The following is an 18,971-nucleotide window of genomic DNA, read 5'->3' as shown; positions in this document are numbered from 1 at the left end:
GTCCTTTCACATTGCTCAATTCCGGGTAATGAGAGGGCTGACTCATTAGCAAAGGTAGGTGCAATTGAAGGCGATATTTATCTGCGTCAAATCGCCTTCAATGAATTTTATTCTTTAGTCCGTAAAATACCATCGCTAACTGGCAACGTAAGTGGAACGAAGATGAATTGGACCGGTGGCTTCACTCGATTATCCCTAAGGTTAGCCTCAAACCATGGTTAAAAAGTGTGGACTTTATTCGCACCTTCTCTCGACTCATGTCCAATCACTGTTCGTTAGACGCGCGACTCTTTCGTTTTAATCTTGCCGATAGCAATATCTGTGCTTGTGGCCAAGGTTACCACGACATTGAACACGTTGTTTGGTCGTGCGAGGTGTATCTTGTTGCCAGATCGAATGTAGAAAACTCTCTTCGGGCTAGAGGAAAACAGCCCAATTTGCCGGTGAGAGATGTGTTGGCTAGGTTAGACCTTCATTACTTGTCCCAAATATATGTCTTCCTAAAAGTTATCGATCTCCGTGTCTGATTATCCTTATATTCTCCTTTTCCTTTCCATCATTAACATTAGAATAAAGGAAAAATGTTTATATATACTTGTAACAATACAGTGAGGAGTTTGGCTCCTTTAAAATTATGTAACTAAAAAAATAAACGTAAAATAAACGATTAAAAAAAAACCCATAAATTCACAATAAACTCGATTTTTTCTATTAAAGGGTGTTCGGATCAAAAAGTGGTCAAACTAAATTGCGTGTAAATTGATTATTTGTTTATTAAAAAAATCAAAGTATCTTTCTTTTTGAAGTTCAATATGTATAAAAGACGGAATAAATACTCAGTTAAGATTCCGGTCGACCTAGTCCAAATTGGCGAGCCTTTCGTTTGACGCCTGCCATCAGATTTTGTACAGTCACCTTATCCACTTTCTTCGCCGCAGAACGCCAGTTTGCTTTGAACTGCTTCTCGCTGCTAACAGTATTTTGGGTCTTCTTAAGGTTCTGCTTAACTATCGCCCAATATATTTCGATTGGGCGAATTTCTGGTGTGTTGGAAGGGTTCTTATCCTTGGGCACAACCTGCATCCTTGTTAGCAGCATACCACTCCATGGCCTTTTTCCATAATGGCAGGATACCAAATCCGGCCAAAACAGCACAGGCAAGTCATGTTTCTTCAGGAAAGGCAGCAAACGCTTTTGAAGACACTCTTTCACGTAAATTTCCTGGTTAACGGTCCCGGTTGCAACGAAAATGTCGCTTTTCAAGCCACACGTACAGATAGCAAACATTGATAGTTTAATATGCTTGAAAATGTCTGCCACCTTTCCCCTTCCGGTTGCTGTATAATACTCTTGTCCAGGAAGCTGTCTGAAGTCTGCCTTGACGTAGGTTTCGTCGTCCATTACCACGCAATCATACTTTGTCAACAATGTCTATACAGCTTCCGAGATCTTGTTTTTGCCGTAAGGTTTTGCTTATCGTTGCGATTTGGAGTCACTACCTTCTTATAAGCCGATAGTCCGGATCGTTTTTTAGCTTCATGCACGGTTGTAGACGATATTCCCAACTTATTTGCGACATCTCGAACGAAGAGGTTGGGGTTGCGCTTGAAAGCACTCTTCTGTTCGTCACTGCGGCTCCCGGCTTTCGATTTCGATTTCCAGATCCAGGTTTTCTAGTTGTCGACAAACGTTCCCCAAACTCTTTTATTACTTTGGTGACGGTTGATTTGGCCACATTCAACGATTTTGCTATTTCTGCGTGCGTGTAGTTTGGATTTTCACGACGCATGTACAAAATTTTGATTCGTCGCTCCTCTTGCTTTGACGCCATTTTGATAACTAAAGATCTAATGTCAAAATCCAAATAGAGGCATCATCCTACACACACACACCTACAAAATGAGGGGTGATCAGATTTTTTTATATGAATGATTAGAAAAAATACGGCGAATTCAAGTTGACAACTTTTTGATCCGAACACCCTTTAATTAAACTAAAGTTTACAAACCGCTCTTAAATCGGTTCTTTGACACCCATCTTCTATCATTCTCAATTTCGCTGCAATATCGTTATAAACAATTGCTGGTGAGAATCAAATCCAAATCTTTAAAAACATGATTTTTACTGAACTGTACTTGAAGTAGCCAAATAAATTTCTCCTTAACGTGGAAATATTACATTTTGTCTTGAAAAAGTCATATTTGAATTATAAATTTTTTTTTTAAATTGTATATAATCGAATCATATATAATCGAGTCTGTATATAATCGAATTCGACCTGTATTACGTAACACACTCAGGAAGGGCGGAGGGGATGCTTTGTAGAAACTTGTTTAGAAATAAGTCCAAAAAAGTCTAAACATTTGAAAATGACCACTTGTTACATGTTATGTAGGGTAGAGGGAGTCTAAAATAGCAAAAAGGCGTTACGTAATATTTGAACGACCCCAGTTGCAAAATTAACAAATTAGACTTGTCTCATGTCTGTGTATTCATATATAACGTAGAACATACTGAGGAACGAAATAATGAATGATTCTTATTTTTTGAAATTATCATCATTCAGTCATACAGCAATCACCGATAAATAAAGATAAAAAATAGTCGATTTTCACTGCTGTTCAACCTACCCCAGGGCTGAAGAAAAGATGGGATAAGTTGAAAAGCTCAGAGCTATGCGGGAAAAATAATTTTCAGCTTATTTTCCGAAACCACTTTCTCTTCCAAAAATTTATTTAAATCAATTGATATAGATGTTCCACTACTATATTCTGTACTAAGTTTTCTCATCTTTCAAATGAAGGCAACAGAATTGGCTCCCGCAGCATACTATCTAGTGTAGATATGAGGTAACAGAGTCCGAAACAAAAAAAAAAGGTCTATAACTTTGTCATTGTTGAAATTCGAGCATATGCGTAGAGGGATTTTATTCATCAAATATGATCATCTATCACTTTCTGAGAGATTATGGAAAAGAAAAAAAATTTTTGAATGTGAGAAAGGTTTTTTCTGACTTGAAGGGGGTGTGTCAAAAATTAGATTCTTCTTTTATTTTCAATAAACGAAAAATAGATGCATGAAAACGAATGAAACAAAAAAATTTTTTTGACTCGATTATATACAGTGAAAAGAAATCGGAGACTATATATAATCAGGTCCGCACTGTACTGTTCTTGTGCGAGGGAAAAAATGCTTTAAAAAATTTTGCTAAACTTGACAAGTAAACTACAAACTTAATGCTTCGAAAAATAAACTTAATTCTTCTTCCTTCGGGCTTGCGGTGAACGGGGAGATATACGGTACAAACTGCTTGCCAGAAAATGCCGCTTTCCTCAAGTCCAGGCTTTTGGCCATTATGCTCAAAGATCACTGGAGGGGATGGACCGGCCTAAATTAATTGTTCTACCGGAGACTTCAACCCACCAAACGTTCCCATCTGCGAACGTTAGAAGTTTTTGGACGAACCTCAAACGGAGGATCTACTTCATTTTGCGGCCAAAACGGAGAAACAGCTGATCGCCAAGGTCACAAAAGAGCTGCAGAGTATACCAACATTTATCATTCCATCGGTCAAGGCTAACGTACCGGCCATTTGCCATAAAGCACCCCGGCAAGTAATAAAAATTTGCTTCATTGAGTTATTTTTTGAAGTTTGTTTTTTCATCTTATCATCCGAAATTATGTCATTTCTAAATGCATACTTACGAACTACGAACCAAATATAATTTGGTGCACTATATGTTGCATGTTGAAGTTGCATTTATTTTGTTCAGGACGAAAAAGAGTTTGTTTTTTAATTCTTGGTAATCACGTCGAATGGCGAATTTCAAATTCGAAGAAATCCGATTGACACTGTTTCTAAATATTTGACACTGTTTCTAAATATCGCAATTTTTTATTGTCTTATTATTATCAATTGATACACAGTTTATGGTTGTGCTGAATTACTTGCAAATGTTCTTTCCAGTACTACAGTACAAGATGTCATATTCCTGAATCATATGGCACAAAATAATGAAATTTTTTTTTGACTTGTTCATTTGGAAACAAGCTATTTTGAACCTTCGCTGAGTCCCTCATTTTTTTGTTCCACGCCGTTTCCACATCTCGTCGACTGAAAGAATTTTCTACGCCCACATTCTCTTATAACTAACTCGCCAGCTTACCTCGAATCTGGCCTCCAATCACCGAATCTCGGGTAAGATTATTATGACTCGTGCGTCGAAAATAACATTCGTATGTGCACAACGGGTCTGAGTGTGTTTGTGTGCGAATCGCACACGCTATGTAGGCTGGAAAATGTTGCGAAATACGTCGGAATGTGATGCAAATCACAACTTCTTTTTCTCTCCCTCTCGGTTGTCATTTTTCCGTCCAAAACAAATAACCCGATAATGGCACCAGTCTCCAAGGTCACTGCCAGGAAAGAGTGAAAACGGTGATGTATGTGCGTGTGTGTAGCTATTTTTAACCGGGCGTGCCGCGCAATTGTCGTGCCAAAGTGACACCATAAACCTGTCCGAATGTGTGATCGAATGATTGAAAACAATACCCATCGTTCTGTTGCTACCCCTTTTTTCTTTTCTCTAGAAGAATAACGAAGTTTTTTTTTGTAAAAATAGTTCATATTTCAAATTTCAAGAAAACAAGAAAAAATCTTCTCGCTTTTAATACGCGTAAGTACAAAAATCGTACTCGACATGCACGAGACAAATTTAAAACTGATAATTTGACATTATATCTAATATCATCATACTGCGTCCGGCTGCATACCATATGTGGGTCGACAGGGATGGGGGAGGGGAGATGAACGCGATTGGAAATTTCATTATATCTATTAACAGTTAGAAATTGTTGTTCTTCTCATCCATTTATGGGAAAGGCGCATTGAGCTGAAGTCAAAGACCAACGGGGAACGAAAGCACAAAAAAGGAGGTTGTTGGTAGGTCTATGGGGTCTTCACTTTCCGATGATGATCTTGCGTCCGGCACCTATGTTCTGACCGGCTTGGGTGGCACCCTTGTTCGTACCCGCCTGCAGACCGATAATGGTCTGGCCGGAGTTCAGCTGTTCCTCGGTGAAGTTGCGTTTGCACTCATCGGACGGTTTTGGGCCCAGGTAGGGACCGGTGAACTCTGGGTGTTTGTAGCACTGTGGGGGAGGAGGGAAGAAATGTAACGTAATTAGCTATGTATTAATTTCATTACGTATTATTATTTATTGTCAAGCATGCGGTCTATATCTGTTTAAAAATGAGTTTTTGATGTATCACAATTTGAGTGTGTATAACGATGATTGTGTGTACAATTCATCATAATTGAAATCAAGTTGGGAAAATTTTGGTGATTTGTTTACACATTTTAACATCGGGCAAGATTGCATTTGAAAATAAAAATCAAATTCAAAGAATCCTGTTCGAGAAACTTCGAGATCGGGGCGTGTCGAATATGATCTGGATAAATGCAGCACTAAAATATTGCTTATATAGGAAAGATGATCGCATCAGACCGAAAATGGAAGGATGCACTCGAAATAATACAAAAAATTGCACTTACCGCCCGTGCGAGTGCGAAAATTGAGCTGGTGACCTGCGCAATGTCCTTCTTCTCGTACAGATCCACTGTTTGGAACACGTCCAGGTCTGGAACGCCGTATTTCTTGATCGCATTCTGGAACATGTTGATGTTCTCCATCATTTTGAACTGAGTGCCAGAGGTGTTAATCTTGGCGATTGATCCGGGGGCAAGCTTGTTGATCAGTTTGCACAGAATGTAACCATCGCGGAGGGCATCCTCGTACAAGACTCCAGCGGGGAATTTCTCCTCCATGACTTCTTCGATCCATCGCTGGGCTTCCTTGTCCTTCTCCAGGTCACGTTTGCCGGCGATCTGCGGACAATCACAAATCACCCCACACGGTAAGTATCCATTCTTCGATCCAGCTTGGAACTCCTCCCATCACCGAGAACAAACCTACCTTAGCACGAACTTGACGTTCCAAAGCCATTTCTAAGTCACTTGAAGTGGAACAAATTCACTGAGAATGGATTCGATAGATATTGCACCGGTCGCTTGCCAGGGCACTCTACTCCCGTTGATTCACTGTTCGGAACTGATGTCCATGGTGATGAAACGAATCGCTTTTAAGCGTCGACCAAGTTGCGACATGGTGACTAACGGGCCGACCATGCGCATAACGTGCGCGAACGTTCCTTCGCTGCGTTTGGGGTTATGGAGAAGGATTCGCACACGCGCACGTCGAGCAGTTCCAACGGATTTCGTCTTCGTATCACGAAAACGCAATAGCTTTGTTTGTCCGGAGTCGGGTGGCGGTGGGAAATTTTGTGCGCAGCCTAATAGGTTTTTCGGTGGCGTCGGTAGCATTAGGTGATCGCAAGAGTGACGAATAGAGATTTTAATAGGTGGATTCGTCATTGATTTTCATAGGTTTGTGGAAAACATCAGGATATTGTTTTGGTCAATTGAAAATAGATATAATTCACTATCCTCTGGAAGAAATCATGGATAACTTCAGCTGATGTTAATGAAACCATTCGGAATGCCATTCTAACGTTTTATTCAGGTTTACTGGTTTACTTTATGGGTAAAGACAAACCGCAGATTTTACTACACAAAAAAAACTCTTCCTCAATATCATAAACGTACGAGTGAACGTTCTTCACAAATATCTTCTTTGGCTCACAGGAGCTGTCGTCCTTAGATTCTTAAAGTTGGATTGAAAATAAAGGGTATTGCTTGATTTGTACAAAAATTAGCACTTTAATGACTTAGAACATATCGCTCAAATATATTTGCATGTTGTTGTTCGACGTCAGAACTTATCACATTTTAAAAGTGCAAAACAATTTTAGGAAAGAAAAAAATAGCAGAGTGATATCCAATACAAGACCGCAAAGTTACCGTAGGACTAAGAAATTATTTTATACAATACGTATTTTTTCGTCACTTTCGATGTCATATTAGGAAGAAACGAAACGTATTAATGAACATTTCAATTGAAATTATTTGTGAGTCTGATGCGTCATTTGTCGTAACTGTGTCGTAGGCTTCAAAAAGTTAATTTGAAAACATGAACATTAATACTAACTCTTAACCCTTTCACGCCCAAAGGGAAATATTTTTCCCTTCTTCAAAAATCGTTATCGATTGTTCAATTATTATTGAATCGATATTTTTTACTGAATCTCAAAATAAAATGTATGTCCAAGGCAGTAAATGTGTTTCTGAACGAATAAGAAATATAACTGTCGAACATGGTCCGGTCTGACTTAACATAGCACATAAAAAATGTGTTATGTGCAATGTTCACTTGTGCTTCATAAGTAAACGATTTTTTTTCGTAGAATGTCATAACTAACTATTTATTTCACTTTTCTGATAATTTTTATTATTTTTTTTGTATTACAAAGCAATAAATAAGATACCGATATAATAAACCTAACTCTTCATTTATTTATTTTTAGGGTCCATGGGGAAAAATATTTTCTTTGAAATTATAGGAAACTTATACACCCTGCTATGTTTTTTTGGTGACACTTTACTTTACACCCACAATAGCTAAAATATTGTTTTGTTTTGGCATATTTAGTCATGCACATCTTATGGTCCTGAAAGGCTTAACAAAGGCTGTTGACTGCTCGACTGGCGGAAGCGATACTGGAATAGAAATGATGACAATGTGGACTATTTGTTAGATTAGAGAGGCTTTGAATCAAAATAAATTCATTCGCCTCTATAATAATGGGATAGAAATTAAAAATGAGACCTTTTATTCTCTTGCTCGGTGCATTCTGCATTTTAAAATTAATTCTCAGCCTCAACATAAGTTGTCGGTTGTTCGCGAAAGGTGAAATGTGTTTCACCACTACGTTACTTGCTTCGCAGTTCGTTGCATCATAACCACACCATACTATATCGTCAGTAGCGTTCTTGAGTGTTCCTTTGATTCTAAATATTGTTTCATGTTACGGTCTGTTACAACTTGTGTCTTGAAATTTCTTGAACCAGTCCTCTTTGTTTGCTTTCTTTACCTTTTGTTCATAATCGCGGTTCTTAATCGGTCCAAAACTTCACAATGGTACGGTGATGAAAGAAGCTGAAGAAATTGAAGAAATTCGTGACGCAGTTACATCGTACTTAAAAAAGTTGGACGCTACGCACTTCGCGCTCGGAATAGAAAAACCCGTGCCATGTTATGAAAAATGCCTCCTCATAACGGCGATTATGTAGAAAAATAGAATATAAAACGTAGATTACGAAAATTCCCTTGTTTTTTTTCCTAAGGGGCTGTCTACATACCACGTGGACAGAAAAAGCATAATTTTAGACTCCCCCTCCCCCTCCGTGAACAAGCGTGGACATTTTTTTACCCCTACCCCTTATTGTCCACGTGGACATTTTTTCTTTTTTTTAGTTAAAACGATTAAGGCAATAACTGAATTGCTCCTAAATTCCATTTTAACTCCATATAACTTCAATTTATATCAAATTTTACTAGCTGTATTCTGCTGTACCTGCTTTGCTGTGACCCATTGCTTTTTGTATGGTAGATAAATGACTAGCAAGTACAAAGTACAGATCATATGTTTCATATGAGTTTAATTTTGAAATACTTATGAGTATACAATATTTTTTGTCATCATCAGCGAAGATATAAAGGTTATCTGGTTTGCCAACACAGAAACACGCAATGTACAGTTGAGCAGGTGAGGAACAAACCGCATCTGAATATAAACTACACAACTTCAAAGATTGATCATGAGTTTACTAATTATGATTGCAAACGCCAATCTAATACAAATAAATGAATTTATTAAAATCATCTTTTCATACAATTTCAGTACCCGTTTTTTAAACACTTGTAAAAAATGTGTTGATGTCACATGGCATACGGGCCTGATCACGAATGTCACTTCACGGTGAAAACGATATGAAATGCATACAATTCATTTCGTTTTCACCGCGAAGTCACTTTTGTTCGTATATTTGATACAAGAAATCCATTTACGTTCACGGCTTTATTTCAGAAGAGTACTTACTCCATCTGGAAATCCCTTAACAACTTCGTCAGTAATAATGCAAATAACCTGATTAATTCGATTCATATTTGATTCATGTTAAATTTCAGCAGAACTTTTCATTACAGAGATATTCTTGATCGAATGAAAAATTATCCTTTCACTTTGGGTTATGAATGTTTCATGATCGCGTAGTTGTGAAAGATGAACATGGGCAGTTGTGGAAGCTAGAAAATGTTCTATACAATATACAGTCATTGCTTTGACCAATGCATTGTTTCGTGGCAGAGGTGCAGCGTTCCAAAAATCACGCAAAATTTACGATGTCGCATCCCGCTCCTTTTTTTGTTGAGTGCAGTTCTTTGCCCACTCCGGAATATGATCGATCACTGCAAATGTCGATTAATCTTCACTCTGTATTTCCGATTCATCTTTAGTCGGTAACGCAATACGAAACCTTTTCCGACATATTTCGGATAATTTTCTAAGGGTATTCAAATATTTTATTAGTTTTTCAAATCCTTATCTAACATTCTACATTGAGTGTCTAGACGACTTCCAAAGTTTGGATAAATGACATCAAGCAACTCACAATTCATTCATTCCCAACTATTGAACATTTCTTTAGACCTATTTTTTGCCTTAAATTGACCCAAATTAAAAGGACACTATTTAGAACGGTTTAGTTGCATTCATTCGATAGATGAGAAAAAATTGCGGGAATAACTTTTGTTGATAAAAACAATCAAGTTTATCATGTATTCTTGGCAAAAAATTAATAAAAACCATTAAAAACGAACAAAATCAAGTTTATGTTCACCTCTAAAGGGTACTTTAATCCATCAAATTAAATGTTTTACAACTGCACTCTATGCGAAATTTTCAGAAAAATAAATATTAGAATACTAGGTCAATTGATTAAAGTTTGACGACTAGTAGTGCATGGATCATTTTACGCAAATGTAAATATTAATTCCTAGAAATCAACGAAATGGAAACTTTTCGGAAAAAACAAAATTGATTTTACACGTAATTTGGTATGAAAAACTATGCAGGCATTATTATCCTAAGACCAACTGTTCTCGAGATAGAAAAAACTCTATAGAAAATTATATTCGATGAAAAATCTATATGCGTAATATCATGAAAACTCAACGAGTTCACGAGTTAATTTTCATAGGTTTGGCAGAATGTTTTTAAAATCTTGAATACGGAAAGTTTTTATTTAATTTAGAATGTATCGGTGATTGTATTTGAAAAAAATATATATTATTCGTGTCCACGTGGACATAGTCTATACCTCCTCCCCCCTCTCCGTGTACAAGCGTGGACATTTTCATACCCTCTACCCTCACTAAGGTTGTCCACGTGGTATGTGGACTGCCCCTAACTTTATTTTTCCACGATTTCTGAGGCACTGAAACTTATTTTTTGAACGACCCTCGTATAATTATCATATTTATATTTTTTACTGCAAAATTTTCGTTAAATATAATAAACGTTCACATTGAATATCAGAACTTACAATATTGCATTGAGTAGTGTAGCATACCTGGAGGAGGATTTCTATATACTTTGGGGCGAACGGTACAAATGTCATCAAAACAAATGCAAGCGGTTGTGCGTCGCAGGGATGCCAGGTGATTTTTTTTCAGAAGTCTTGACATGGTGACATGGTGTCTTCACCATAATATCGGAGGAAAGTTCTTCACAAAAAAACGGAACTGTGATAACTCTATTTGTTTATTTCAGCTTTGAACTTTTGGTTGTAACTCAAACCATATCCATGGAACTAATTGTGAAAAAGGTATGTAACCGGAAAACCTTCGATTTGTGAAGTGGTCGTTTGAAAGATCTAGGTTAATCTATTGTATAGTGGGGCCAAAATAATAGAAATTCAATGTCACAATCATTCGAATTTTTGAGCGCAAATGAACTAATGTCTTCTAGAGACAATATGTATCCAGACCGCTTCGTTCGCTGAGACTAAAGCCCTACTTTTTTGACGATACTTTCGGCCAATAGTTGGAATTTCATGGAAATAATATCTTTTAAAAATCCACGTACGCTATCATACAGAAATGTCTTCACATATTTCATAATGTCTTTAAAATGTCTTCAAAATGAAGACATGTCTACAAACCTGGCATCTCTGGTTCGCCACAAAGTGGAAGAGAGACGAAATCGCTAGAAGAGATTGCCTGACTAATTTTCAACAACGATGATAATTTGAAATTTTCATGGTAGAGGCGAATGAACTGGAAAGTTTAAAGCTGTTTTGATTTAATTAATTTATTTATAATGAAGGAAACTTCTAATAGAAAAATGTTTATTATTTGCTCAAAAAATATGCCTATTATTGACCAACTCAACCCATGTGTGGGGTTAGTTGGTCAATTTATTCTGAAATATAAAGACGTTAAATAAAAGAAAAATGTCAAATTTTTGATTCTCTGGTTATTTTTCATTGAAAGGGTAAAACGTAAGCTTCATTGTGGTACATAACATTCTAATGCAAAACTTCGTACTACAAAGTTATAGCCAAATTTATTCAAAAATGACCAACTAGCCCCGCCCTACTTTACATGTTTCAATGATTATCACTATTTGTTCTACAAAAACTATTGTATCATTTGCCCTTCTAACGTCTACCGCGTAAAAGATCCAAATTGTACAAGCTGTTAGAGATTTTCATAGACACACATTTTTTATCAACACAAAATCTTCGTTGTTCATGAAATTATCCAAAATGTTAATAATTATGGAGCCTGATTCTCGAATACACTTCACGGTGGAAACGTAATGAAGTGTATCCGCGATGAAAATGGTACGGTATCGACATCTGGAGACGAAATTATTTACCCACTAAAACCTATCATTATAATATCAAATTATCTTCAGATGAAATTTTTGTATGAAATTATTGTACCACATGAAGAAAACAAAGTTTTCCATTAACATTGAACACTAATTTGAAACGGAGAAGTTAATTTTCATTGATAGTTTTTATTTGAAAAGTGCTGATTCTGCCTTAGAACCCATTATTATCTTTGACACTTCACTCACTCGTAAAATGTAGTTCAGTAGCGTGCCGTTCATTTCGTTTTCACCGTGAAAGTGTATTCGAGAATCAGAATCAGATTCGGTTGTTTTGAAGTTAACATTCGTTAATGAACGAATACTATCAAAATTGGAATACACATGGTTAATTAAAATTTAATTGTGCCGGGAAATACGCGTAAAGACATTCACTGTTTGTTTAAAATTAAAGAAATCAGCTAGACGTTTCAAATCATAAAAAAATATCGGTATCACACCAATTAATTAAGGATCAATGAACAGTTCGAGCCAGTTCTCTAAATTTTTAACAAACCGCTGGTGACTGCAAAAAAAACGATTACTCGCGGTTTTCTCGAGATCAGTAATGCATTTCCTATGAAGATCAGTCACATATTTTTCATTGGACATTGCAAAATCGAAAATTGACCGGTTGATTATATTTTTCGAAACTGGCATAAAAATTTATATCTCAAAAGAAAAAAAAAAGTGTTCTCGCGTATTTGATACTTCAGGTGAATAAGACTCAGCTTTTTAAAAAAGATAGCTAGGGTCTTTCAGATTTCGACGCTTGTAAAACCACAAAGAACGAACATCTTAAAACACTTTGTCCTAAAGTAGGCATCCCATACTGGTAAAGCAGCCAGTTTTTCAGCCCGTTTTAGTTCTGAATGATAAGAGTGAAATGAGAAATCGGGCCTAACAACTTTCGGATAAAATTAAGTATTGAAAATATACGTAAAATCGAAACAATTTTTTCAGTAGATCTTTTGACGTAGAACTACGTCTTTCGGGAAGGGTGCCAAATCAGAAAACAGATCACTTTTTATGAAGCAAAATTAACGGTAATAACTATTTCCACAGCGAACGGATTCTGATGATTTGCATACCAATCGAATCGTAAATTCTCTAAGATTCTCTTGTTTGATATTCTATACATTATAATCCCCTAATAGGTTTGAATTAATGAAAACTGGAAGCATTCCCATATTCCCATACATTTGTTCTGCCGATTTGTGTGCTTACCATACCGCACCGTCAGAAACGAGCAACTAATACATACGTTTTCAACTTATTTGGTATGAATAAGCCATCCACGACTTGAACCCACACTCATATTAACGCGCATTCTTGCTTTTGCAGATGAGCATAATATATTTTTGGATGAGCAGTTTGGATTCCGAAAAGGCCACTCTACCATTCACCAGTGTGTACGGTAATGGTTTGCCGGAAATGTTCCGGTCTAAAACTCACGATGGCGGACACGAATATAACAATAGAAAAACACTTTTCGGATACCCTTTAACAAAGATGTTAACTCGATGAACTCTCAATGGCAAGTAGTTCAATTTATTCCTCTCGGTTCTTTCTTCCACAACGTATGATTGACAATGCATGAATGTGAGTGTGTGTGTGTGTGTTTCCTCTCTTTCTCAGCTGTCATAGTGTATAAGGTAAGGGTATAGTTAAGGTAAGTACATTTTCATATTGATTTCGTGTTGTTTTCATTCTAGGTTTTAATAAAGGTAAGTATATTTGTATTGATTTTCTTTCTTTTCATTCTAGGGTAAGATAAGTATGGTGTAAGGATCCGCAACATACCGGCCCCCGTTGAAGCGCAGCATTCAACTGCAAATAATTGAAGGTGGTTGTTCTGCATTCGGTTGAATGCAATCCGTACGGTACGTATTATCAACATCAATGGGTAGCAAACATAATTCGGTTGTAGCACGACGACGAATGCCAGCTTGCGTGCGCACATCTACAACACGAATAATCCCATCAACGTTCGGATAGACAGCCACAACGCGCCCGAGAGGCCATTGCTTGAGAGGCGCGTTGTCTTTCTTCAATAGAACCATGGATCCGATTGTAAGAAGGGTTGGGGTGCTCCTCCATTTGGCTGGCCGTTGATGTAACAAGCTTATGTACTCCTTTGACCAGCGCTTCCAAAGATCGTTAATGGATCGCTGAGATGCCTAGAATCGGGAGAGTCGATTAATTGGTGTGTTTGAGTAGTCTGGTTCCGGGAGACGGAAGGCGGGTTCTCCTAATAGGAAGTGAGCTGGCGTGAGCACGGATAAGTCTTCTGGATGGTTGGAAAGCGGTGTCAATAGTCGAGAGTTCATCATACACTCGGCTTGAGCGATGGCAGTTCGCAGATCGTCCATGTGATACGGTGAAGACCCCATTATTCGTTGAAAATGGTATTTGAAGGCCTTTACTGCCGCCTCCCATAAGTCGCCGAAGTGCGGGGCTCGAGGCGGAATGAACTGGAATTCGATGCCTTTCTCCAAACACTCGTTTGTTAAATGATTGGATCTTAGTTGTTCAATGAGCTTTTGTCGCATCTCCTTAACTTCGTGAATCGCGCCAATAAACGAGGTGCTGTTATCGCAGTGAACGACACGAACACGACCGACTCGGCTAACGAAGCGTCTAAGCGAATTCACACACGCGGCTGCTGACAACCCGGCAACGATGTCTAGCTCAACGGCTTTCACGGCGAAGCACACGTACACTGCGACCCAGACTTTAACCGAAGCACCCCTTCCCGCGAGAGGTCGAACGAGAAACGGCCCGCAGTAATCTAGCCCCGTGTGTTCGAAAACCTTTGCTGGCGTAATACGTGAAGCAGGCAGTGGCGCCATATATTGTTCACTTGCTTTCGGGCGGCAACGAAAACATGTCACGCAACGATGGACTGTCCTTCGAACTAGATCCCTGCCACGGATAGGCCAGAAGCGCTGCCTAATTGTTGCGAGTAACTGTGTGGGTCCAGCATGAAGAGTTTCATGATGAATCGATCTAGCTATTAGCTTTGAGAGCTGATGATCTGCCGGTAGTACCATCGGGAAACGGCTGTCGTATGAATTTGAGAGTTCAGCGAGACGACCATGAATGCGCAGAAGTCCATTTGAATCGAACATAAGATCAAGATTCTTGATAGGCGATTTGAATTGAACATCTTTTAGCGATGGTTTTGCTTGGTTTTTTCTCTTTAAATATTGCAGTTCTGCATTGAAAGCAGTGTGTTGTGCGAGACGTACGAGAGTTTTCAAAGCGCTGTCGTATTCGTCTACGGTTATATTGCCCGTATTGCGTTTAGTCTTTGTAGTTTTGCAGTTGAAGGCAAATCGCTTGCAGTACGCGGTGATTCTGAGCAGAGGCGCAAGTTCGGAGTATGCATGGATCAGAGAATCATCAGGAACACTCACATGAAGCGCCACAGTTACCTTACGTTCGGTCGCTTGCAGATCTAGCAGTGAGGGTGACAATGTGACAATTTCATTTGGCCAGTTTTGGGGTGGAAACAGCAGAAACGATGGTGGCATAGGTTATCCTGCAAGATGTGTTGTGGTTCAGCTCCTCTCGAGATACAATCTGCTGGATTGTCCGTGGTAGGGACGTGTCGCCACTGGAAGCCCTTGGTAAGTCGTTGGATTTCTGCAACGCGATCTGACACAAAAACTTTCCATGTGGAAGACGGTGTATTTATCCAGTGCAAGACGATAGTGGAACCTGTCCAGAATGTTAATTTTCCGGCAAACTTTGTTGTGTGAAGGACACTGTCAGCTAGCTGGCTTCCCAGAACGGCTGCGCATAGCTCTAAACGGGGAATGGATAGCCCACTTGTAGGAGCTACACGAGACTTGGCGATCAGCAAATGACTGGTCTTGAAACCAGCAGCAGCAGATACTACGTAGATGCAGCAGCCGTATCCCTTTTCGGATGCATCTGTGAAGCAATGCAGCTCGTATTCATCCGATTCGAAGCTTCGAATCCATCGTGGTATACGAAGACCCTTAATTGTTGCAAGTGATGCTCGAAAGGACAGCCACCAAGATTGCAACTGGTCCGGAAGTTCATCATCCCAATCCAGGTTTAATTGCCATAATCGCTGGAGAAACATCTTGGCACTGGCGACTACTGGTCCTACGAGACCCAAAGGATCGAAGATCTGAGACATCTCTGAGAGAGCAATACGTTTGGTTATTCTGTTAATCGTCGGTAACTGCGGAACCTTGAAGCCATACATATCCTCTGCTGGAAACCAGAAGAGACCCAGAGTTTTGATAGACGATGTTTGATCAAGTTCAAGTACGTTTAATGTTTTAATGTTCTAGAATCTTCGGATGATTAGCACTCCACTTCCTAAGAGAGAATCCGGCGCGGCCAAGTAGACTGATTAGCTGTTTACTAGATTCTACCAGTTTGTCCAAACTATCGGATCCCGTCAACACATCATCCACATAAAAATCCTGCCTCACAATCGGTTTTGCTAATGGAAAATCTTCTCCTTCATCTTCAGCTAGCTGGTTAAGGGTCCGTGTCGCAAGAAATGGAGCACACGAGGTTCCGTAAGTGACGGTATTCAAAAAATATGCTTTTATTGGATCGGACTCAAGCTGCCTCCAAAGAATTTGCTGTAATGGGCGGTCTTCAGGGTGTACCATGATCTGGCGGTACATTTTCTCGATGTCTGCTGTCATAACGTACCGATGAAAACGAAAATTGAGAACTATGGACAAAAGAGTGGGTTGTACCGTGGAACCTGTGAGCAGGAGATCGTTCAGCGACAAGTGGTTGGTGCTTTTGCACGATCCATCGAAGACCACTCTGGTTTTGGTCGTTGTTGAATCAGGACGAGAGATTGCATGATGGGGCAAGAACTGGGACAACGCGACGTGAGTCTGCACCTCCTCCATATGGCCGAGCTGTATATATTCCTCCATGAATTGAACGTTGTTAGAGCGAAAAAAAGTGTCGTTTCGGAAACGTTTCTCCACAGAACTAAATCTTCGAGCAGCTGCGCTCCATGTTTCGCCAATAAGAGGGAGCATTTCTAGACGAACGGGCAGGCGGACCACGTAACGTCCATAAGCATTCCGGCTGTGAGTATTCATGAAATGAGTTTCACACTGCTGTTCTTCAGCAGTGTAAGCTTTACAATGATCGAAATCTTCCACTTCCCAAAACTTCTTGATATGTGTGTCCAAATTGTCAAGAGTAGAAATAAGACACGTAACTGGTGAAGGTGTACTGGTGGGAACCTTTCCGGCGATGACGAATCCCAGACTCGTTTTCTGAAGTACTGGAAGGTGTTCATTGAAAGTGATTTGCTCTGCCTGTAGAATCATGGAGAACAGCTCAGCTCCAACGATAATGTCAATGCCATTGCTAACGTTGAATTGTAGGTCCGCTAATGGTAGATTGTTGGGAATTTTCCAGGTATGAACGTCTACCGTCCTAGTTGGCAGACTGCTGGTCAGTTTCGGTAACACTAGACACTCCATACTCTGCTCGAATAAGCCATGTCGAGATGATAACTCCACTGACACTGAGTATCGGACGTTCACAACGGCTTGGCCGATGCTGCTTACTGGCAGATTCACTTTACTGCGACTCAATGCAAGGCGTTGACATAACGACTCGGAAATAAAATTTGACTGTGATCCGCTGTCCAGAAGAGCACGGGCGACCTGGTATTGGCCGAGATTGTCTCGAACTTTGACAAGAGCAGTGAACAACAAAACAGTGGAATCGCTAACTGGAACTGGTGTGACTGTCTGACAGGTTTTGGAGGAAGATGCGACTGTACCGTACGAAGCGGGGAAGGGCGCAAAAACCGACGGCGACGACGACGAAACCGAACGGTCACCAAAAGTGCCAACGAAGTCACTTAACAAAGCTACGGAGGGATGCGACATTTGGTTTGCATTCTGAGGCTGCTGCTGGAGACAGGTTGCATGTATTGTGGAGTTTCCGTTGCGATCAATGTGGGAGAAGCAGAAAGATGCAGCAACGTGTGATGCTTCTTTTGACAGTATTTGCAGGATCCACTAGAGCAATATTTGGCCAGGTGGGTGGCCTTCAAGCAATTAATGCACAGTCCGCTACGCTTTACTAACTCGAAATGTTGTTGAGGAGTTTGTGATCGGAATAACTCACATTGAAACAAATAATGTGATTGCTTGCATGCGACACATTTCGTAGTATGCTCTGAAGGGGAATGACTGACAACCGTGCGAGGCTTAAGCTCTTTGTCCTCCCCAAATGAGATAGCAGTTTGGGAGAGCTGAAGTGATTGGAGAGTTCTTGAGTACTCATGGATAAATTTTATTAATCCTTCGTATGAGGGACGTTGGGTTTTATCCCGCTGATTTTCCCACAATTTCTGCGCGTTGGTATCCATTCGACTGAACAATAGCTCCACCAACACAGAATCCCAATGCTGTGCCTTTGTTTCTAAGGAGTCCAAAATTTGAACGTGTTTTTCGAACTCGTCGGCAAGATCCGACAATGCACTCGCTGATTCACTACGTAGAGGCTTAATGGAGAACAATGTCGAAATATGTTGCTTTATTAACAAATTTTTATCTTCGTAGCGATCGTATATTAGCTTCCAAGCTACAGCATAACTATTTGATGCTATTGGGAGTGAGCAAATGATGCGAGCTGCATCCCCTTTTTGAAGATGCTCGAAGGTAATGCAATTTTTGGATGTGTGAAAGCGAAGGATTATCATGGATCATCGCTTTAAATAAATCATGGAAGCCCGCCCACTCTTCCGGCCTCCCATCAAACTCAGGAAGTCTCAGCTCTGGAAGACGTATTCCAGAGGGTACGTGATTTGCATCTGCCACTGGTGCGATAGGAGAAGGTGGTAGAGAAATTATTTTTCTGGTTAAAGAACCCTTCAATCGAAAATACAAGGTCTGAAAATCCGCACAAGTATCCGAAAATATGGGTTCTCCGCAGCGTATTGAATCCAACTCGGTTTCAATATTTTCCAGTTCTTCTATCAATTGATCTAGCCGCTGAATACGAAAGGGAACTTCGGCTGATTTCGATTCATCATAATGTTCTTCGAACT

At 39.5% G+C, this 18,971-nt stretch overlaps 3 protein-coding genes across 3 annotated transcripts; all 3 read right to left on the bottom strand.

Annotated features, from left to right (window-relative positions):
* Nucleotides 1-4,628: 4,628 nt before the first annotated feature.
* LOC129767740 (muscle-specific protein 20) lies at nucleotides 4,629-6,136 on the bottom strand. The gene is made up of 3 exons (XM_055768900.1): nucleotides 5,977-6,136; nucleotides 5,556-5,888; nucleotides 4,629-5,151 (listed from the first exon to the last, which is right to left on the bottom strand). The coding sequence occupies exons 1-3, from the start codon at nucleotides 6,004-6,006 to the stop codon at nucleotides 4,960-4,962; spliced, it is 555 nt and encodes a 184-aa protein (XP_055624875.1). The 5' UTR covers nucleotides 6,007-6,136; the 3' UTR covers nucleotides 4,629-4,959.
* A 7,937-nt stretch (nucleotides 6,137-14,073) lies between these two features.
* On the bottom strand, nucleotides 14,074-16,064 carry LOC129765574 (uncharacterized). The gene is made up of 2 exons (XM_055765981.1): nucleotides 15,476-16,064; nucleotides 14,074-15,353 (listed from the first exon to the last, which is right to left on the bottom strand). Exons 1-2 carry the CDS (start codon nucleotides 16,062-16,064, stop codon nucleotides 14,074-14,076), a joined length of 1,869 nt encoding a protein of 622 aa, XP_055621956.1.
* A 145-nt stretch (nucleotides 16,065-16,209) lies between these two features.
* On the bottom strand, nucleotides 16,210-17,805 carry LOC129765573 (uncharacterized). The gene has a single exon (XM_055765980.1). It carries the CDS (start codon nucleotides 17,803-17,805, stop codon nucleotides 16,210-16,212), a length of 1,596 nt encoding a protein of 531 aa, XP_055621955.1.
* Nucleotides 17,806-18,971: the final 1,166 nt, after the last annotated feature.

This window comes from Toxorhynchites rutilus, chromosome 2 (genome assembly GCF_029784135.1).
Source record: "Toxorhynchites rutilus septentrionalis strain SRP chromosome 2, ASM2978413v1, whole genome shotgun sequence".
Classification (NCBI taxonomy): Eukaryota; Metazoa; Arthropoda; class Insecta; order Diptera; family Culicidae; genus Toxorhynchites; species Toxorhynchites rutilus.
This window is presented reverse-complemented; position numbering and strand designations above follow the sequence as displayed.